Here is a 17,750-nt window from a genome sequence, read left to right on the forward strand (position 1 = left end):
CCACCACTGCATATTTATTTGTACGCCCTTGTTGCTTTTTACCTCAAACGCGAAGTTGTAGCCCTGGATCATGGCCTCTCTGTAATACTGCTGCAAAGTGGACGCCTCGGACTCCTCCACCTCGGCCTTAATCTCCGACGTGAACATGTATTCCACTCGGTCGATGGCTGAGCTGATCTTAATGCAGAGCTGCAGGGCTTCATCCTAAGTGGACATGCAAAGGTGGAGATATTAATTGCTACATGACAGGTAAGTATAATTCATTTGTGTAATTATAAGAAATGTTTACGTGTATGTTGTGTTTTGACGTTAGCCCAATTGTTTGATCTATAATATGTCATTGTGGATTACCTCACCAGAAGTATAATTCAGAGTTAAAATAAATGTTTAAGGGAAGCAACAACAAAAAAGCACCTCTGAAGTTGCAGAAAGATACAAAGTTCAAACAACAAGATTTTTCTTTTACATACATACAGCCTGCTCTGTTCTTCAAAGTGGCCCATAGAGCCTTCACATGATCAGGATGCCTGTAATATTTTTTACAATGAGCCATTTTTCCTAAAATTGGTTAATCAAATGCATTTATTCCTTTTATCCATTTACCTAATTAAATAAATTATAAAAACAAACTGATTTATTTAACATTACATTGTATTTAATGAACTAATTGTTTGGTCAAATAATGCCATTAAATACATTATACTGTAATTAGGGATGTTCGACACCAATTTCTTTTTTTTTTTCAGACTGATACCAGTACAAGTACTCAACTCTTGAGTCGTCACCAAAATCAAGTAGGAGTACCACTATTTTATACAGAAAATTTCCAGAAAAAAACAAAAAACAAAAAAACAACCCCAATAACAGATCATTTTAAGGAAAGATCTATACTGTATATGCCAAATTACAATTTTTCCTTAAAGGGGTGGTCAGACCGAAAATATTTTTTACAATAATATGTCCCTTACAGCCCCACTCGGCGAAGCATGGCATTCCAATTAATATTGCATTTGTGGAATATGAATTAAGCAGCAAAATCCACCCGTATTTATCCATCTCAGGGATCTGAAAATGACATCACAGTTGTTCAGGCCTCAGGTAACAAAAAAATCACAGCTCACCTGTTTTCTGAAGCTGAGCTGTGTTTGGTCATTGCCGTTATACTGGAATCTATTTGATGATTTCAAATTAATTCCAAGATTTTACTCAACTAAATATGTTACAAGCTTTATATAAAATAGTAGTATATAAATGTGATTAATCGCGATTTATATGTGCGATAAATTATTTAAAAAAAATCCTTTTACATATGCATTTATTTTTTATTAAATAAATTCTAATTAACTAGTTTACAAATCTCATCTACTAACAACCAAAATCCCCCTTCTCCATTGTAAAATCTAACAAAAAAGTTTGCCCACCCCTGTAGTTGATTTTATGCTCAGCCTGAGAGATTTGCCTCGACGAGAGCGTGTATTTTGAGACTGAACCGTTGCCTCTGCAGCAAACGATGCGAGGAGCCGTACAGATATGCGCGCGTTTCGAAGGTTGCGGTTATGTAAGCACCTTGAGCTCCTCCAGAGCGCCGGCAATAAGAGGCTGACTGGACGTTTGCTCGCGGCTGAGCGTGAGCACATCCTCCATGGACTGCTGGACGGCCTTCCGCTGCGCCACCAGGTGAGCCGACTGCATCACGATCATGAGCATGTTCTCCACCTGAGGTCAACGTCGGGGATGATGAGGTTAAACGCGCCGGCAGGAGGAGATCAAAGAATGCCTCACGTACTTTCATAGCCCTGAGAGTGTCGACGATTTCCATCGTGGAGACCAGTTTGAGCTGCTCCCCGTCCCAATGGGCCCACTCCGAATCGACGGTCAAGTCCCCTGCGCGGTGCTTGCTCATGAGCAGGTAGGCCTCATCCTCCGCCATTTCGTCAGGCTCTTTGGAGCAGTCTTTCCCTGCGGCGGCGTTGAGCAGCTGAAGGATGAGCGGCCGCTGGGTCAGCAAGCCGGAGGGAACGAACACCTGCAGCTCCTCCAGGCCGGGAATCTGCACCTGAGGTCCAGAAAACACAGAGGAACATGCTTCAACTTTCATGATAGACAGATTAGAAGTGACAAAAGTGAACCTAAACACACCTTCGCGTAGTTTCTCTTCTTCAGAGCTTCGAGGAGAGACGCCACTCCGTTAGTGATGTTGAAATCTGCGGCAACCTCCAAGTCCTGCCGCAAAAATGAGGGATTCAGGGCACACACCCTCTACGCTGTTCAGTTGTAAGGCGACCTCAGAGCTTACCTTGCGCAACATTTTGGCAAAGCCCAGCGCCTTGGACGCTCGTTCTCTGGCCTCGTGAAACAGCTCTTTGAGTGACCGGCTGGTTTCGATCACCGATCGCCTTGGAAGATTTCAAAAGTGACTTGTTACAATTGCCCAATTAAAAACCCCAACTAGCACAATTATAGCAGCATGTACAAGCTAATGAGAGAGCCACTAAAAGTTGGCTTTATAGAGTAATAGTGCTTATTTTTTAATGAGCTTATCGTCTCTGCAAAAAATACATCCTGGAGGGGATATGGATTATGGCTGGCACTAAACACTGATGGAAATACAGTGAAGTGAGAGGACTAAATGGAACAAAAGAATCAAACAATTTCCTTCCATTGTTCATTATAGGGATTATGTCACGGTCGAACTAACAGCTGTTGGAAAACTACAATTGTTTGTTTACCTTTTCAACTATCAGTTGCAGCTAAAGGCAGTGATGTCATGCATGCTGTAATCGCAAGGTTACGAATTCAGCATCTCGGTGCACTCATGTTCCTCACTGGATACTTGAGTCATCTTCCTTTCTCATCATCAATGTGGAGATATCGAAGGGAGTTTTTTTTCTTCTCATCCCAAACTATTGAATGGCATCCTGATGCATATTGGGAAATCGCAATCCCACTTCACTGTCCATTTCTATAACACACTTTTTTTTCATCCTTCAGCTTTCAACAACTCTCCTCAGATTTTTATTTTTTATTTTTTTTTTAAAGTGTTTCATTTGTTTTGCCTGTTTTTAACTTTTATGTTGTCTAATCATCTTAACATTTTATGTTTGCCTATAAGCACCCAGTTGATTTGAAAGGGTTTCAAAGTGGAGGAAGCATACAGCTCACATTGCTGTCCCTTTTCTGGGGAATCTCACCACCACGTGATACACACTGAGACCACTGGTGAAACAGCATGCAGCCAACATTAAGACTGACAACCAGGAGTGTGACTAGTTTTATGTTTATTGCATTGTTATTTAAAAGATATATTCTATTTACAAACATTTTTTTTCATTTGTAATATCTCTTGTATTGGATCTCATTTTGATTGTACTTAATGTTGACCAGTGACTACAAGGTTAAAAAAGCTCTTACCTGATCTCATCTGAGGCAGTGCTGTCGTCGGCACTTTCCCAGAACTCATTGCCGCTCTTTTCCAGACCGGCATCAAGGAACTCTCCAGTGGATTTGAGCAGCATCCCAGCAATGTCACTTAAAAGGAAAAAAAAATTGTCAAAGCCATGTGTATGACAAAGAGGCTTTAAATGAGTCCATGGTAGAGCGACGCTAACCAGAAAAGCTTCCCAGACTGGGCCTCCCCTCCACGTATGTATGGGGTGATATCTTTGGTGAAGTGCCACTCCTTCTCTAGTAGGTTCTTTAAGCTGTGAGAGGCCTGAGGCAGCTGCTGCAACATCTGGATCCAACTATGCATGTAGTCAAAGTAAACCTGAAATACATACGTTCGAGTCAGGACACAGACAATCACGCGTACTGAACAAGGCGGGAGATGATGCCGCTTACCTCAAGCATCTTGTGCAGTTCTTCCTCAAATTCATCGATGTTGGTGTTGGTCTGCAAGCCCTGAGCATCAGTGACCACGCCGCGCAACATGAACTGATAATACTGCTTCATGAGGAGACCCCCTTTCAGAACCTCCTTACACTCACGCACCAACTGCAAAATGTAAACATGAAGATGTTAGCACCTTTCAAAATGAATGAAGCACTTTGATTTTTTTTTTTTTTTTTTTTTTTTTTTTTTCCAGACCAATCAGTGGCTGGTATCACCGGCCTCAACGAGTACCTGATAACTTAAAATAATGTCAGTATCGACCTGATATCTATAAAGATCAGGAATAACTATGATTGATCACATTGGTTTGTCAGTTATCTGTGTGACTACTATAACTATAAACAACCTGGTCCAAAATATTGGGACATCTAACCCTCACACAGATATGAAATGGTATTTGATAATATATGGGGTTTTGTGTTTGAACACATTGGTCCCCTTTTTGCAACAAAAACAGTGCACTATATGATACAGGCACCGTTACCGACTGGTGACAGGAAGCAAGGAAGGAAGGAAGAATGGAAAGACGGAAGGACAGACAGATGTGGGTTTCTGTTCCGTCTTGCCTAGTTGATAAGAGAGGAGAGAAGATTCTCCAGCAGGTCTCTGTTATACGATACAGGCCCTGTTACTGACTGGCGACAAGAAGCAAGGAAGGAAGCCTAGCTACTGAATGGTGACAGGAAGGATGGACGGACGGACGGATGGGCGGACGGAACGTCCTGCTACTGAATGGGGACAGGAAGGAAGGAAGGAAGGAAGGAAGGAAGGAAGGAAGGAAGGAAGGTCCCATTACTGAATGGTGACAGGAAGGATGGACGGACGGACGGATGGGCGGACGGAACGTCCTGCTACTGAATGGGGACAGGAAGGAAGGAAGGAAGGAAGGAAGAAAGGAAGGTCCCATTACTGAATGGTGACAGGAAGGATGGACGGACGGACGGACGGAAGGTCCTGTTACTGAATGGGGACAGGAAGGATGGACGGATGGTCCCATTACTGAATGGGGACAGGAAGGAAGGAAGGAAGGAAGGAAGGAAGGAAGGAAGGAAGGAAGGAAGGAAGGAAGGAAGGAAGGAAGGAAGGAAGGAAGGAAGGAACGATGGTCCCATTACTGAATGGAGACAGGAAGGAAGGAAGGAAGGAAGGAAGGAAGGTCCCATTACTGAATGGTGACAGGAAGGATGGACGGACGGACGGATGGGCGGACGGAACGTCCTGCTACTGAATGGGGACAGGAAGGAAGGAAGGAAGGAAGGAAGGTCCCATTACTGAATGGTGACAGGAAGGATGGACGGACGGACGGATGGACGGAAGGTCCTGTTACTGAATGGGGACAGGAAGGATGGACGGATGGTCCCATTACTGAATGGGGACAGGAAGGAAGGAAGGAAGGAAGGAAGGAAGGAAGGAAGGAAGGAAGGAAGGAAGGAACGATGGTCCCATTACTGAATGGAGACAGGAAGGAAGGAAGGAAGGAAGGAAGGAAGGAAGGAAGGAAGGAAGGTCCCATTACTGAATGGTGACAGGAAGGAAGGATGGACGGACGGATGGACGGACGGTCGGACGGACCCGTTACTGAATGGGGACAGGAAGGAAGTAAGGAAGGAATGGAAGGAAGGAAAGGAGGAAGAAGAACGCAAGGACGGACAGAAGGACAGACAGACGTGGGTTTCAGTTCCTTCTTGCCTGGTTGATACTGAGTAAAGAAGGTTCTCCAGCAGGTCTCTGTTCCAGTCTCAGCTTGAGGCACTCGTGGATGACATTGAGGAGGACTCTGCAGATCACCAGGAAGGCTGGCCGGAAAGATGGGAGGTCCATGTCCTGCAGATCCTCCCAGGACACCTGGTCTGTTCCGAGTTCTGGCTCAGCCGAACCGCTGCAGGAACCGTGGTGGGACAGCTCCGGAAGGTAGTCGTTGTATAGCATGGGGTCTGGGAAGTCTGCAAACTGCAAAAAGGGTTAATAGTTCAACCTAACAAGCAAAGGATGATTATCTTGGGATGAGTCGCAAGCTTGGGCTCAAAAGAGTGTTATACGAGTGTTTCGATTCCTGCAGGTTCATTTAGTTAAACAGAAACTAAATAACTTCAATCTGGAAACTATTGGATGAGTGGGATATGGACCAAGTAAGAACTCAATTACATTTGTGGTCGAATAATGTTTCCAGATGTGCTGTCAACATCGCATGCATTTGCAGTGTAACATCAACAAGAGAAATGTGGTGGCGCATGTGTGCATAGTACCCTCTGCTAACTGGGATGTGGCTGTGTTCAGAATTATTCAATTTTAAACTCATGTTAGATGGGAGTCGCCACACACAATATTAGTTTTTTCGTGACTTTTTTTAATTTATACTTCTAACAGAAGCCTGAAGGTTTTGCTCTAACACTGACTGCTATTCCAAACTGTTTATAATTCCTTCCATCTTAAGGCCTCAGATCCAGCTGAAGAAAAACAGCACCAAAGCATGAGTCTGCGATCACCACCGTGCTTCATTAACACAAAACATGGAAAACATGGTACAAAGGAATTATGGACAAGTTCAAAATAATCAAAGTTAGCAAAAACTTCAGGCTTGTGGTAGATCACAATGGCAGATTTTTATTTTCCATTCATTGTACCTTCAGAAACCCTAAGAACACAATTCGGACATGAAAGTGGTGGGTATGTAGGAAGTGGTACAGTTCATTTTGGTTAGGACTGCTCCTTCTTGTCCTTTTCATGCACCCCACTGAATGCCATTATAGTTCAACCCAATTTCAAAAATAGATTCTGTGCAGCAAAATCAACTGCTCCCAAAGGAGAAATGAAAAGATTCATCTGTTTTGTGTTGCACAACACAGAAAATTAAGTTTGACCATGGCAGGAATTGTACAAAGAATGGCTGTGGATGCCTCCTAATCTTTTCGAGAGTCACAGTGGTAAAAGGCCAACCTCACTGTGGCGCCTAAAATGACAGCCAACAAATTACAGCCAACATAATCAGAACTAACAGAAACATTTTTTTGTGGACTGATAAGCTTCTGAAATAATCTCAATGTTTTTAACTGTTTCACTGAGTAATGCTGAGACAGTTTGATATCAGTTGTGAGAACTCTTCAAATAAGTTACTGTAACCGTAAGTAGTCTTATACTGCTGTGCATGTGCAAAATATAAATGTGTAAAGCTAAGGAAAAAATGCATGTAGAAAATCATATTGCAGCCCTCTCTTGTTCATAGTACTGTATATGTGGGATGTAGCATAATAAATTTAATCTAAAATACCGGTAAATGTTTAATAATCTTGGATGACTGAATTTAGGAGGAAAAAAAAATGTTTTTTTTGATGGAATGGAAGTATATCTCTTTAAACACTCTGTACTCCGATTTCATGTGTTATATACTGAGCAAAATAACGCTGCGTGGTGAAGTTGGTCTGTGTGGATGCAGCTCAAATTCCCCTGACAACTTTAGATGGCCAACTAGTTGAGACTTAATCAATATGACCTCTGTTCGCTGAGGCCAAGTAGTTCTGACGCAATTGTTTCAAGGCGCAATTCAATTTTACACCACTGATACAATTGATTAATCGTTTATCATGCTCATTCTTAATTCATCAATCTGTCTGTGTGTGCGTTTACATGCAGTCAATATTTACAAGAAACGCCATGTAAACACGCGCAAAACCCCAAATACGCTCTTATTCTGTTTTTTTTTTTTTTTTTTTAAATCCCAAATATGCGAAAAACCCAAATCAGACCCCTGGGTAACCCCTTTTCTAACCAGGGTAACGCAATCAGGGTACTGATGATTTGTGTTCTGCACATGCTCTATTCGCAAGAAATCTTGGTCTTTTGAGCACAGGAACTACTTGCATGAGCGGTAGCCATCTTACGTTGCCACTTGCTAAGTGAGCCTAACTTGAAAACGTGGATTTCTTCGCATCGTTTTCACGTGATTTTCTATGACGAAAATGCCACGATGAAAAATCAGAAAAATGGCGAGACAAGGCGACGCAGCACAGCAGCACTTTTGGAGCGAGGAGAAAGTGTGCGTAGTGACATGAAAATAAGTTTTGTATTAACCGTAGAAAGTTAAAAGCGGGAATGATGTCTATTAATGTAATGACGTTGTAAACAGTTTATCCTGAGTGTTGCAGAAACCAGAATTTTTACCTTAAAACTTATTCACTCCCAGCCATTTTCACTAAAGCAACCCCCTTCGCTCCCGGCTGTTATACTGAATTTTGACTGATTTTGCAAGTAGGGCTGCACGATATTGGAAAAACATGCGATATGCGATATACTTGCTGAACATAGTGATATCAATATTATTGCGATATTTAACATGTACCTAAAGAAATTACATTTTTATTACCTAATGAAAGAAAAACATTTTTCATGAGGCAAAATAAGCAACCTTCATGTAATCTTAGTTAATTAATTGTAATTATGTCTTGATCATTTTCAACTATTGAATGCCGCACATTTTAGTTAGCATCTGACGGGTCAAATTCATATAAAAAGCCTAAAATTCCATATAAAACTTATTGCGTGCCTTTGCGATATGCATATTGCAAGGGCCAATATCGCGATATTGATATTTTTTCGATATATTGTGCAGCCCTATTTGCAAGGGCCACAGAATATTCTGTTCTATTGCTATAAAAACATGGATACCAAAAGAAAGATTAGAGTCTTTTCTTTCATCAGGAAAAAAAGTATATTTGTATCCGCTTCTGTTTTGCAGCAATTAGTATTAGAATATAGCTAAGTTTCATCATTATTCACAAACCTGTTGAAAACGCTGGCAAAAAGAGCTTGTTGCAACATGGCCCTGGCTGATACTATACTGCATGTAAACGTAGTCTATGAAACGTGAAGGTAAAGATGCTCATCTCACCTCAAGTGCAGGTGTGTGTCGAAGCAGGGCCGCCCTGGCCCTTTGTAGAGATCGGTCCATCAGTTTGTGCAGTCTGAGAATGAGTTTTCGCAGTCCCATCTGCTTCAGTGCTTTATCCACAAAGGGTCTGTATATGGCTGTGGGGCAGAACACGCCCTCTGCTCCCGCTCCCTCGGGACTCCCCGATGCTACCGTAGGAAGAAACTCTTCCTCTGACAACAGCTGGGCAAATTTGGGTGTCAGAGTTGGGGAAAGATCTCCCTCAGCTAGGATACATCCCTCCTCCTCATCCCCGTCACTTTCCGCCGTAAACGTGGCGGTGGAGTCATTCTCCTCGTCCTCCTCCTCGTCGTCCTCGTTTCCGCGAGAGCAGCGAGGGGACGGGATCTCAAAGACGGGCCAGCCGATGCGAGACAGGTCGCGGAGGCCCAGGACGAAGGCCATGACGCGCAGCTTCTGGTTGAGGTCCTGGGTGATGTTGAGCCACAAACAGAGCGCCTGCACTCTGCCCTGGAAGTCTCGCGCCGCATACTTTTCATAGTCCTTTTGCAGGGCCTGTAAGGAGGGATACAGCGCTTCCACGTACTCCAGCAGCTCCATAACGCGCTTGACCTGATCAAAGGCCAACCGCTGCCTTTGTAGGTGATCCCTGCAGTCTGCGCTTGACCCCTGAGGTTCTGCTGAGTTCATGGCAGAGGAGGGGCAAGTGCTAAAGCCCCAGGGATCCACTCCACAGTGGTTAGTCTCCACTACAGCAGACTTGCATTTATCTTTACAGTCTAAATTTGGATCAGTCCTAATAGTCCTGCAGTCCGCGTGAATTGTTGGGGACCCTGAACACTGAGCTTGCCTCAGGCTGTCGTAGTTCACCTTGAAATGTAGCACCTCGTTGATGAGGTCGGGGATGGCCTGGCGAGCTGTGAAAAGGAAGAAATCCTGGTCGCTGATGGAGCGGCGCGCGTGCCAAGCCTGCAGCTCCAGCCAGATGACTTCGTTGTTGTGGCCCATGTAGGCCATGTTCTCCTGGCCTCGCTGCTCTTTCTCCTTGCGCTTCGACGACATGGACGTGAGTTTGAGCAGCAGCCGCAGGGTCTCGAAGAACTTGAGGCGGTCTGCCGGGCAGTCCGTGCGAGAGGTTTGACGGTGGGTGCGAGCCATGTGGGGCATGGACACGGGGAGTTTGCTGCAGCCCAAGCTCAGGTAGTGCTTCCTGGGGTCCATGCTGAGGGCGCCAAAGGGGCCTGATTTGGACAGCGGGTCCAACATGAAGGAGCCCTCAAATGTCTTCTTGTTGTCTCTCTCAGTGGAGCGCAGGGTAGCCCTCTGCTTCTTGCCCTGCTTGTAGCTGTGTTCCTCGGGCGTCTCTGCTGGACGAGGGTTTTCTTTCTGGACAGATGGACTGAGGTCCGCTGAAGAAACACACACAGAACCGCCCAATTAGCAATTAGCAAAAAAAAAACCTTGCTAAATCACCCCCCAAAAATCTGAACATTTTAACCAAACAGATTTGGATGAGACTTGGTGTCCTTGTTGATGGCACAAGACTAAATCTCAAATTTGAGCTCAATCAGAGCATTGGTTTGGGAGCAACAGCCCAACAAATTTTCCAGCAATTTTCATCAAAAAGGGACAGAAATCGCTGAAAATATCCAAATTTAGCGGGCCATAAATCAAACACCAAAAATTGAAATTTCAACCTTCAGCAGATTTTCATTTTAATGAAACTTTGGTGCACTTGTTGATCGTGATGGTACAACACTAAATCTCAAATTTTAGGTCAATCAGAAAATGGGTTTGGAAGCTATGGTCTGCCAAATTTGGTTTACTTCAGCAAAAAAGGGACCAAAATTTCTGCTGAAATGTTGAAATTTTAACCTTGAAGCAGACTAAATCTCAGATTTTAGGTCAATCAGAGCAGGGGATTGGGAGCTACTAGGGGTGTTAAAAAAATCGATTAGGCGATATATCGCGATACTACATCGCGCGATTCTCTAATCGATTCAATAATCGGCAAAATCGTTTTTTTTTTTGTTTTTTTTTTAGGATTCACACCTTAAGCATGGAAGAATGTTATATGAACGGAACATTAAGCCTTAATATTTGATTTCAATGCTGTTCAAACATGAAACAAATTACAACCTCTATAAGACTGAAATTTCAGATAAATAAATAATACATCCATCCATCCATTTTCTTGACCGCTTATTCCTCACAAGGGTCGCGGGGGCTGCTGGCGCCTATCTCAGCTGGCTCTGGGCAGTAGGCGGGGGACACCCTGGACTGGTTGCCAGCCAATCGCAGGGCATAAATAATACATTTTCATATAAATCTTACACTCTACAAGCTTACTGATTAGTATTTTCTAAATTTGAATGAAAAAAAATCGCAACAATCGACTTATAAATTCGTATCGGGATTAATCGGTATCGAATCGAATCGTGACCTGTGAATCGTGATACGAATCGAATCGTCAGGTACTAGGCAATTCACACCCCTAGGAGCTACGGTGGTTTGGCATGGAACACGCACCAACACAAATATTGTGTAGGAGGAAAAGCTAATTTCTCTCACGTTTGCTGGGAGAACGTCCGCCACTCCTGGATTGATTGCTTTTCTGATGTTTGCCAGACATTCGTTTCATCTGACGGGGGGTGTAAGGGGGTGATGTAGCGTACAGCGCTTCCTCTTCCTCACTGGGCGAATCCCAGGATTCCTCCGTCTGTGAGCGCTGCCTGGATTCATCTCCCACTGGGTTGCCCTGCCTGTGAACATTTAGGATTCAATTTAGAGGCAAAAAATAATCCAAACTATTCACAACGAGCTATTCATGCTGGCAGTTTTATGAGCAGAGCTGCCTGAAGGCCGACACGAACAACAAAGACACACTTTGGCCCTTTTTTGAAAGCGGCTTCCACCATGTCAAACCGCAGAAACTTGTCAAGGTCAGAAAGTGCTGGAATGTTTACAGTCAGGCAAGAGTGTTCAGCACATCACTTGCAATGCCACAGTTGCAAAAAGTGAAAGTACTAGCAATATGCACTGCTCCCCGCAGCAGACTGACGACTGCTTAGTGGTGCCTCTGTTGGAGTCTGTCTGTCTCTCCCCCTGCACGGGAGCCATGCATACACATGACCACAGGCCTGCAGACACAGTACTACAAGTTCTCTCTTGGGCTACGTTGACAAAACAGAGAAGAGACTAGAACCTCGAAAGTTGAATGGCCCTGATGTAAAGCTTGGAAATCAATCCAAAAAGTCTGGAAGAACTAAAACTCCAAAGTTGCACAAAACTTCACAGGTCAAACGCCACCATGTATGACATCACGCATGTGCGTGAGTTTCCTTAACTCATTCACTCCCAGCCATTTTCACTGAAGCAATCCCCCTTCACTCCTGGCTGTTTTACTGAATTTTGACTGATTTTGCAAGGTCCACAGAATATTCTGTTCTATTGCTATAAAAACATGTAACCTACCAAAAGAAAAATTTGAGTTTTCTCCTTTCATCCCGAAAATAAAAAAAATAAAGTATATTTGTATGTGTTTCTGTTTTGCAGCAATTAGCATTAGAATATAACTAAGTTTCATCATTATTCACAAACCTGTTGAAAATGCTGGCAAAAGAGCTTGTTGCAACATGGTCCTGGCTGATCTCCTGATCTCTCATACTCTGCTTCCACCTGCTGGTGGTTATTGTAATGATTACAATTGCTTTAAGCGACCTCTTCATGTCAGAAGCTGTATCAAAACCTTCTGTATGCTCTAGCACATATATATATATATATATATATATTAGGGGTGTTAAAAAAAATCGATTCGGCGATATATCGCGATACTACATCGCGCGATTCTCGAATCGATTCAATAAAAAAAAAACAATTTTTTTTATTTTTATTTTTATTTTTATTTTTTATTTTTTTATTTTTTTTTTATTAAGAGCTCAGAATTGTTCATTCGGTAGTCTTACCGATTCAACGTCTTATCATCATTGCCTTTTTTGTGTGTGTGTGTGTGTGTGTGTGAATCGATTTTTAAACTTCCATTTTTAATGGAAAATATTCAACAAAACGTCTGACTTCGGGTTCGGATTCACACCTTGAGCATGGAAGAATGTTATATGAACGGAACATTAAGCCTTAATATTTTATTTTAATGCTGTTCAAACATGAAACAGATTACAACCTCTATAAGACTGAAATTTCAGATAAATAAATAATACATTTTCATATAAATCTTACACTCTACAAGCTTACTGATTAGTATTTTCTAAATTTGAATGGAAAAAAATCGCAACAATCGACTTATAAATTCGTATCGGGATTAATCGGTATCGAATCGAATCCCGACCTGTGAATCGTGATACGAATCGAATCGTCAGGTACTAGGCAATTCACACCCCTAATATATATATATATATATATATATATATATATATATATATATATATATGCTTTTTTTGCTTCCTCCAAAGGCCAGTGATAGCAAAGAAGAACAAATGTGATGATGATGATGACACCAGGAAATGAACTTTATAACTCTGATTGACAATTAACACAGCATGCACAGCAATGGTTGATATTTATGTAAGGTAAATTCTAGTAAATATGTCATAGCTTTTATGCTTTTAGGTTATATAGTGGCAGCGGTTTTGTAATTTTCATATTTGTAATCAGAGGTGGCCAGTCCAGAAACCCTACCACAGTTTGGCTTTAGCCCCTGATGCTAGCTAGCTAGCTAGCTAGCTCCCAAGCAGGAAAACAAGCACCATGGAGCTAGCTAGGGAGCTAGCTAGCTAGCTAGCTAGCATCAGGGGCTAAAGCCAAACTGTGGTAGGGTTTTTACTTTCTGGACCTGGATTTGCCACCTCTGTTTATAAGAATGCTAACAATTGGCATGCCCATGCATGAAATTGATATTGCTGCAAAAGATGCTTGTTTTCATGTAATGAAGGTATCAATTCCCTGCAGTCACGCATTCAGACATGGTCTTAACTTGGCAGCATACTGGCAGTGATATTCAGCAGACAGCGACTTGAAACCCTTGGCCAAAGCTGCCATCTGATCCCTTTCTGAAGTTTTTTTTAATAGGATTAGAGAGGAAGGTTGGATCGTGTGACCTCGCCGACAAAGACATAAAGAAGGAATGGGAGGAGGTAGTGGGGTGGGGCATGAAACCTGGATGTGCTGCATGCTCCTCACCATGTGTGCCTTCATCTATCATTGCATTGAATGCTATTCAAGCAACACGTGCCTGTTTGTGTGGACACAGTGGAGAGGGGCGGTGCTGTATCACTTTCGCTGAGTGAGTGTTTAAAGAGGAACGGGTGGGGGGGGGGGGGGGGGGGGGGGGGGGGAGGGGTGATTGTGGGGGTTATCTGGAAATCACTTGCCTGCAAGAGTGCAGACGTCTACACCCCATCTGCCCCTGCATGCATCACAATCCCGATTCCCCCGGGAGCTGCTCTGCAACTACAATACAGCCGACAGACACCTGCTGCATGAAATAATGCAACGGCAAGCCAGTCGTCAAATCACATAACAGCGAGCCTTGCATCCAAGAAGAACAGTGGCGCCTTTATGAGCGCAGCATTGTAGCGCAGCCAAACTGTGGAGGGGCTTGTTCTGCAGGAGCAGGAAATGACAACGATCTTTTCTGTACGCCTGCACAAGAAGGCCGCAGTAAGCAATGTGGCGAGTCACAATGAGAGTGTTTTATCAGAAACGAATGAAGGGGGATGCACATAAAGGAAGCAGGTGCATGGGAGAAATGCAAGCAACTCAGAAGACTTTTTTGCAGCATGCAGGAGAGCGAAGGCAGAAATACTCCATGCATGTGAGAGGGGACCAGATCACTTTTTTTTCTCTCTCTCTCTTTAAACGCACAACAGCATGGCTGAATAGCTCAGGAATGACAGCAGCCCCGATGACGCCACGGTTGCTCGCTCGCCCCCACGCGCTGAAATTCATCTTCCGTTTTTTTTTTGCATACGGGAGAGGGTCACGGGCCCGTGTGCAAGCTGTGCCCGGCTGGCTGCCGGGAGCAAATGATGGCTGCAGATGGTGTCTGGCTGCTCTCAATGGCTCATCTGATGGTGCACCAGGGCCCCCCCATAAAGGCCAGCGGAATGCCGCAGCCCCTGGGCAGGAACACTACAGAGCGACTGGAGCACAGATACCAAGGCCTGCCACATTGAAGGGAGGGGCAGGGGGTGACCTTTGACACCCAACCTTCCACACTATTGTACCGCTATTGTATTGTGGCGACACGTGGCCCGTGAGGCCCACCACTGAATAGCACACAGCTGTTTGGTGAGCACGCTTGCTCACAAAGCCCAAACTAAAGGACTTTTTTTTTTTTTTTTTGAGGGGAGAACACACTTTCTCCTAATTAGGATTGGCATAACTGACCCTCTGCAGGCCACGTACACGCTCCGGCTGCTGGATTCTCAGTTAAGCGCCCCAAATTATCAAAACAGCGGGAAAGAAAACCTCATTACAATGGAGCATCCAATAAACGTTCCAGGACAGAAATTGACAAAGCATTTTGCAAAGTTTTCTGATAGTGACAGTTTCCCCCCTTTTTTTTTGTCTTGCTTTATTACACAAATGTAAAGGAAAGCATATGAATAATATCTTCAAAGCACCCCTTTAGTCTGAACACGAAAATGTACATCACATTAAGTTTGTTTTTTTATTTAAAGTTTGTTTTTTTATGTGAATTATTCACACAGACAAAATCCCAATAAAAAAAAAAACTCTTGTAAAATTGAAAGATGTTTTGTGCCTGAGAGATCAGGAAACCCATATTGGGTTTATAAAAAAGATCTCACCCCATGCATAATCTTCATATTCAGTATACATACAATACAGAATCAAATGTAAAACACTATAAAAAAAATACACTTATTCAAGAAAAGGACTTTAAGAATTCAAATTAAAACATGAACTACAATATATCTATTACCACAACTCTGTTATTAGACCAATGTAAATAAATTAATATGACAAACAGGAAAAAACAAACAAACAAAAAAAAACACGTTTTTATCCATCTCAAGGGGCAGCCATTTTGTCACTTGCCGTCGCCTGAAAATGACATCACAGTGTCTATAGTCTCAGGGAACAACCAATCACGGCTCAGCTTGCAAACATCACATGATCAAGCTCAGAAATCAGGTGACACATGATTGGTTGTTACCTGATCTCCGAGCAACCGTGATGACATTTTCAGTCGACAGCAAGTGGCAAAATGGCTGCCCAAACCAATGGATTTTGCTGCTTAATTCCCAACCCATAGATGCAATATTAACCAGAATATCATCTTTAGAATAGAACATATTGTAAAGAAACATTTGACCAGCAACTGTGATGACATTTTCAGTCGACAGCAAGTGGCAAAGTGGCCGCCCAAACCAGTGGACTTTGCTGCTCAATTGCCACCCAACAAATGCAATATTAGTCAGATTATTGTGTTTCGAATACTGGGGGTACATTGACCATATCATTGTAAAGACATGTTTGACTTAACGTCCGCTTTAACATCCAGATTAGGGATGCACGATAATGCTATTTTCAACCAATACCGATAAACCAATAATTTAGAAGTGCCGATGTCGATAACCGATAAGTAAGCCGATAATTTTTTGCGAAATTAACTTGAATACAAATATGCTTTTGAGTCCTACTATAAGTCTAACAAATGCATTGAAACATTATATAAACTTTTATTTTATTTTATTGATATGAGCCACAACCACAACAGATGGACCAATGTGGCATGTCTATAATTAATGCTGGATTTCTTTATTATCTGGTTTATCTGTATGAAATCAAATTGCCGATAATTATCGGCAGATTTCACTATTATCGGTTTTATCTGTTTGACGTCAAATTGGTCGATAATTGCCTATAATTATCGGCCACCGATATTATCGTGCATCCCTAATCCAGATCCATTATGAATTTAACCATTGTACTATTTTGTACAATCTACTATCACTACAAAATTGGAACATGATACTGCAGCAGGAATCTCGGACTTCTTGCCGTCCCTTGTTGAAACTCGCTGCATCTGACTTTGGTGCTCACAGAGTTGGGAAAAACAACAAACACAAAGAACTTGACCCCACCCTTCTCTTCTATGTAGCACACAGCCAGGAGTGGACCTCCCAGACTCTCCTGTATGCAAATGCACAAAGCATGCTAAAGTCAATGAAAAAGGCCTTACTGAAAACGTCACATGATTGAAAAAAAAAAAAATGCTTCTAAATGTAGCCGCTGTTTACACACTGACTTCTTACACCATGAATGCAAAGAGAGCAATTTTCTGTTCCAAGTTGAAAGAATATCTGATAGTCGGGAGAGAAGCCGTCAGCAGGCCAATGCATGCACGTGCTGGTCAATTAAAATAGACTGATGCAGTACTTGCCAAGAGCATTTGACCCAGCCTGCCATGCAATTCTAAAAACACATAGAGTACAACCTTAAAAAGCCCTATAATAATAAAGATTTTTTTTCATGCCCCCCAAGATGCACTAAAGCAACTCCAACGATAAAAAGGTTTCCCCACACCTCCTTTACTCCTTGCAAAAATCAATTATGTTTCAATTGAAGCGTCAGATGACACCGAAAGCGCATTTCTCCAGAACAGGTGTAGGCAGAGAGCGGATGTAGGAAATAAGACGAGGAGGCTCCTCCATCTGCACTCCTCACACCGCCTGCGCTCCCGGCAAACGCAGCCTTTTTAATGAGCTGTAGCCACCAGCGTCTGCAGCGCCGTAGCGTGCGCAACGGCTAAACCGCATCCTGAAAATCTCAGGAATGCTCGCTAGCGACCGTGTCTTCTCGGGGAACAAGACAACTTGCACAAAAGGAGCTCTGTCGGCCAAACGAGAGCGTTCATTTCCGTCAACAATATTAAGTGCAAACATGAGCAGCAGACACAGATGCCTCTGTTCGAAAGATTAAGGTCTGTAAC

At 43.0% G+C, this 17,750-nt stretch overlaps 1 protein-coding gene across 3 annotated transcripts in view; it reads right to left on the bottom strand.

The window, feature by feature from the left end:
* The window catches only part of map3k4 (mitogen-activated protein kinase kinase kinase 4), a 29,438-nt gene that overhangs the window by 9,354 nt on the left and 2,334 nt on the right, over nucleotides 1-17,750 (bottom strand). For all 3 annotated transcript variants that reach the window (XM_077495539.1, XM_077495538.1, XM_077495541.1), the window contains exons 2-12: nucleotides 11,348-11,538; nucleotides 8,777-10,185; nucleotides 5,581-5,841; nucleotides 3,841-3,993; nucleotides 3,609-3,766; nucleotides 3,412-3,528; nucleotides 2,297-2,396; nucleotides 2,140-2,223; nucleotides 1,787-2,056; nucleotides 1,567-1,716; nucleotides 43-204 (exon numbers count right to left, since the gene is read on the bottom strand). In XM_077495539.1, coding sequence (XP_077351665.1) covers nucleotides 43-204; nucleotides 1,567-1,716; nucleotides 1,787-2,056; nucleotides 2,140-2,223; nucleotides 2,297-2,396; nucleotides 3,412-3,528; nucleotides 3,609-3,766; nucleotides 3,841-3,993; nucleotides 5,581-5,841; nucleotides 8,777-10,185; nucleotides 11,348-11,538 — 3,055 coding nt within the window. The remainder of the gene's footprint in view (nucleotides 1-42; nucleotides 205-1,566; nucleotides 1,717-1,786; nucleotides 2,057-2,139; nucleotides 2,224-2,296; nucleotides 2,397-3,411; nucleotides 3,529-3,608; nucleotides 3,767-3,840; nucleotides 3,994-5,580; nucleotides 5,842-8,776; nucleotides 10,186-11,347; nucleotides 11,539-17,750) is intronic.

Source organism: Festucalex cinctus, chromosome 14, assembly GCF_051991245.1.
Source record: "Festucalex cinctus isolate MCC-2025b chromosome 14, RoL_Fcin_1.0, whole genome shotgun sequence".
Taxonomy (NCBI): domain Eukaryota; kingdom Metazoa; phylum Chordata; class Actinopteri; order Syngnathiformes; family Syngnathidae; genus Festucalex; species Festucalex cinctus.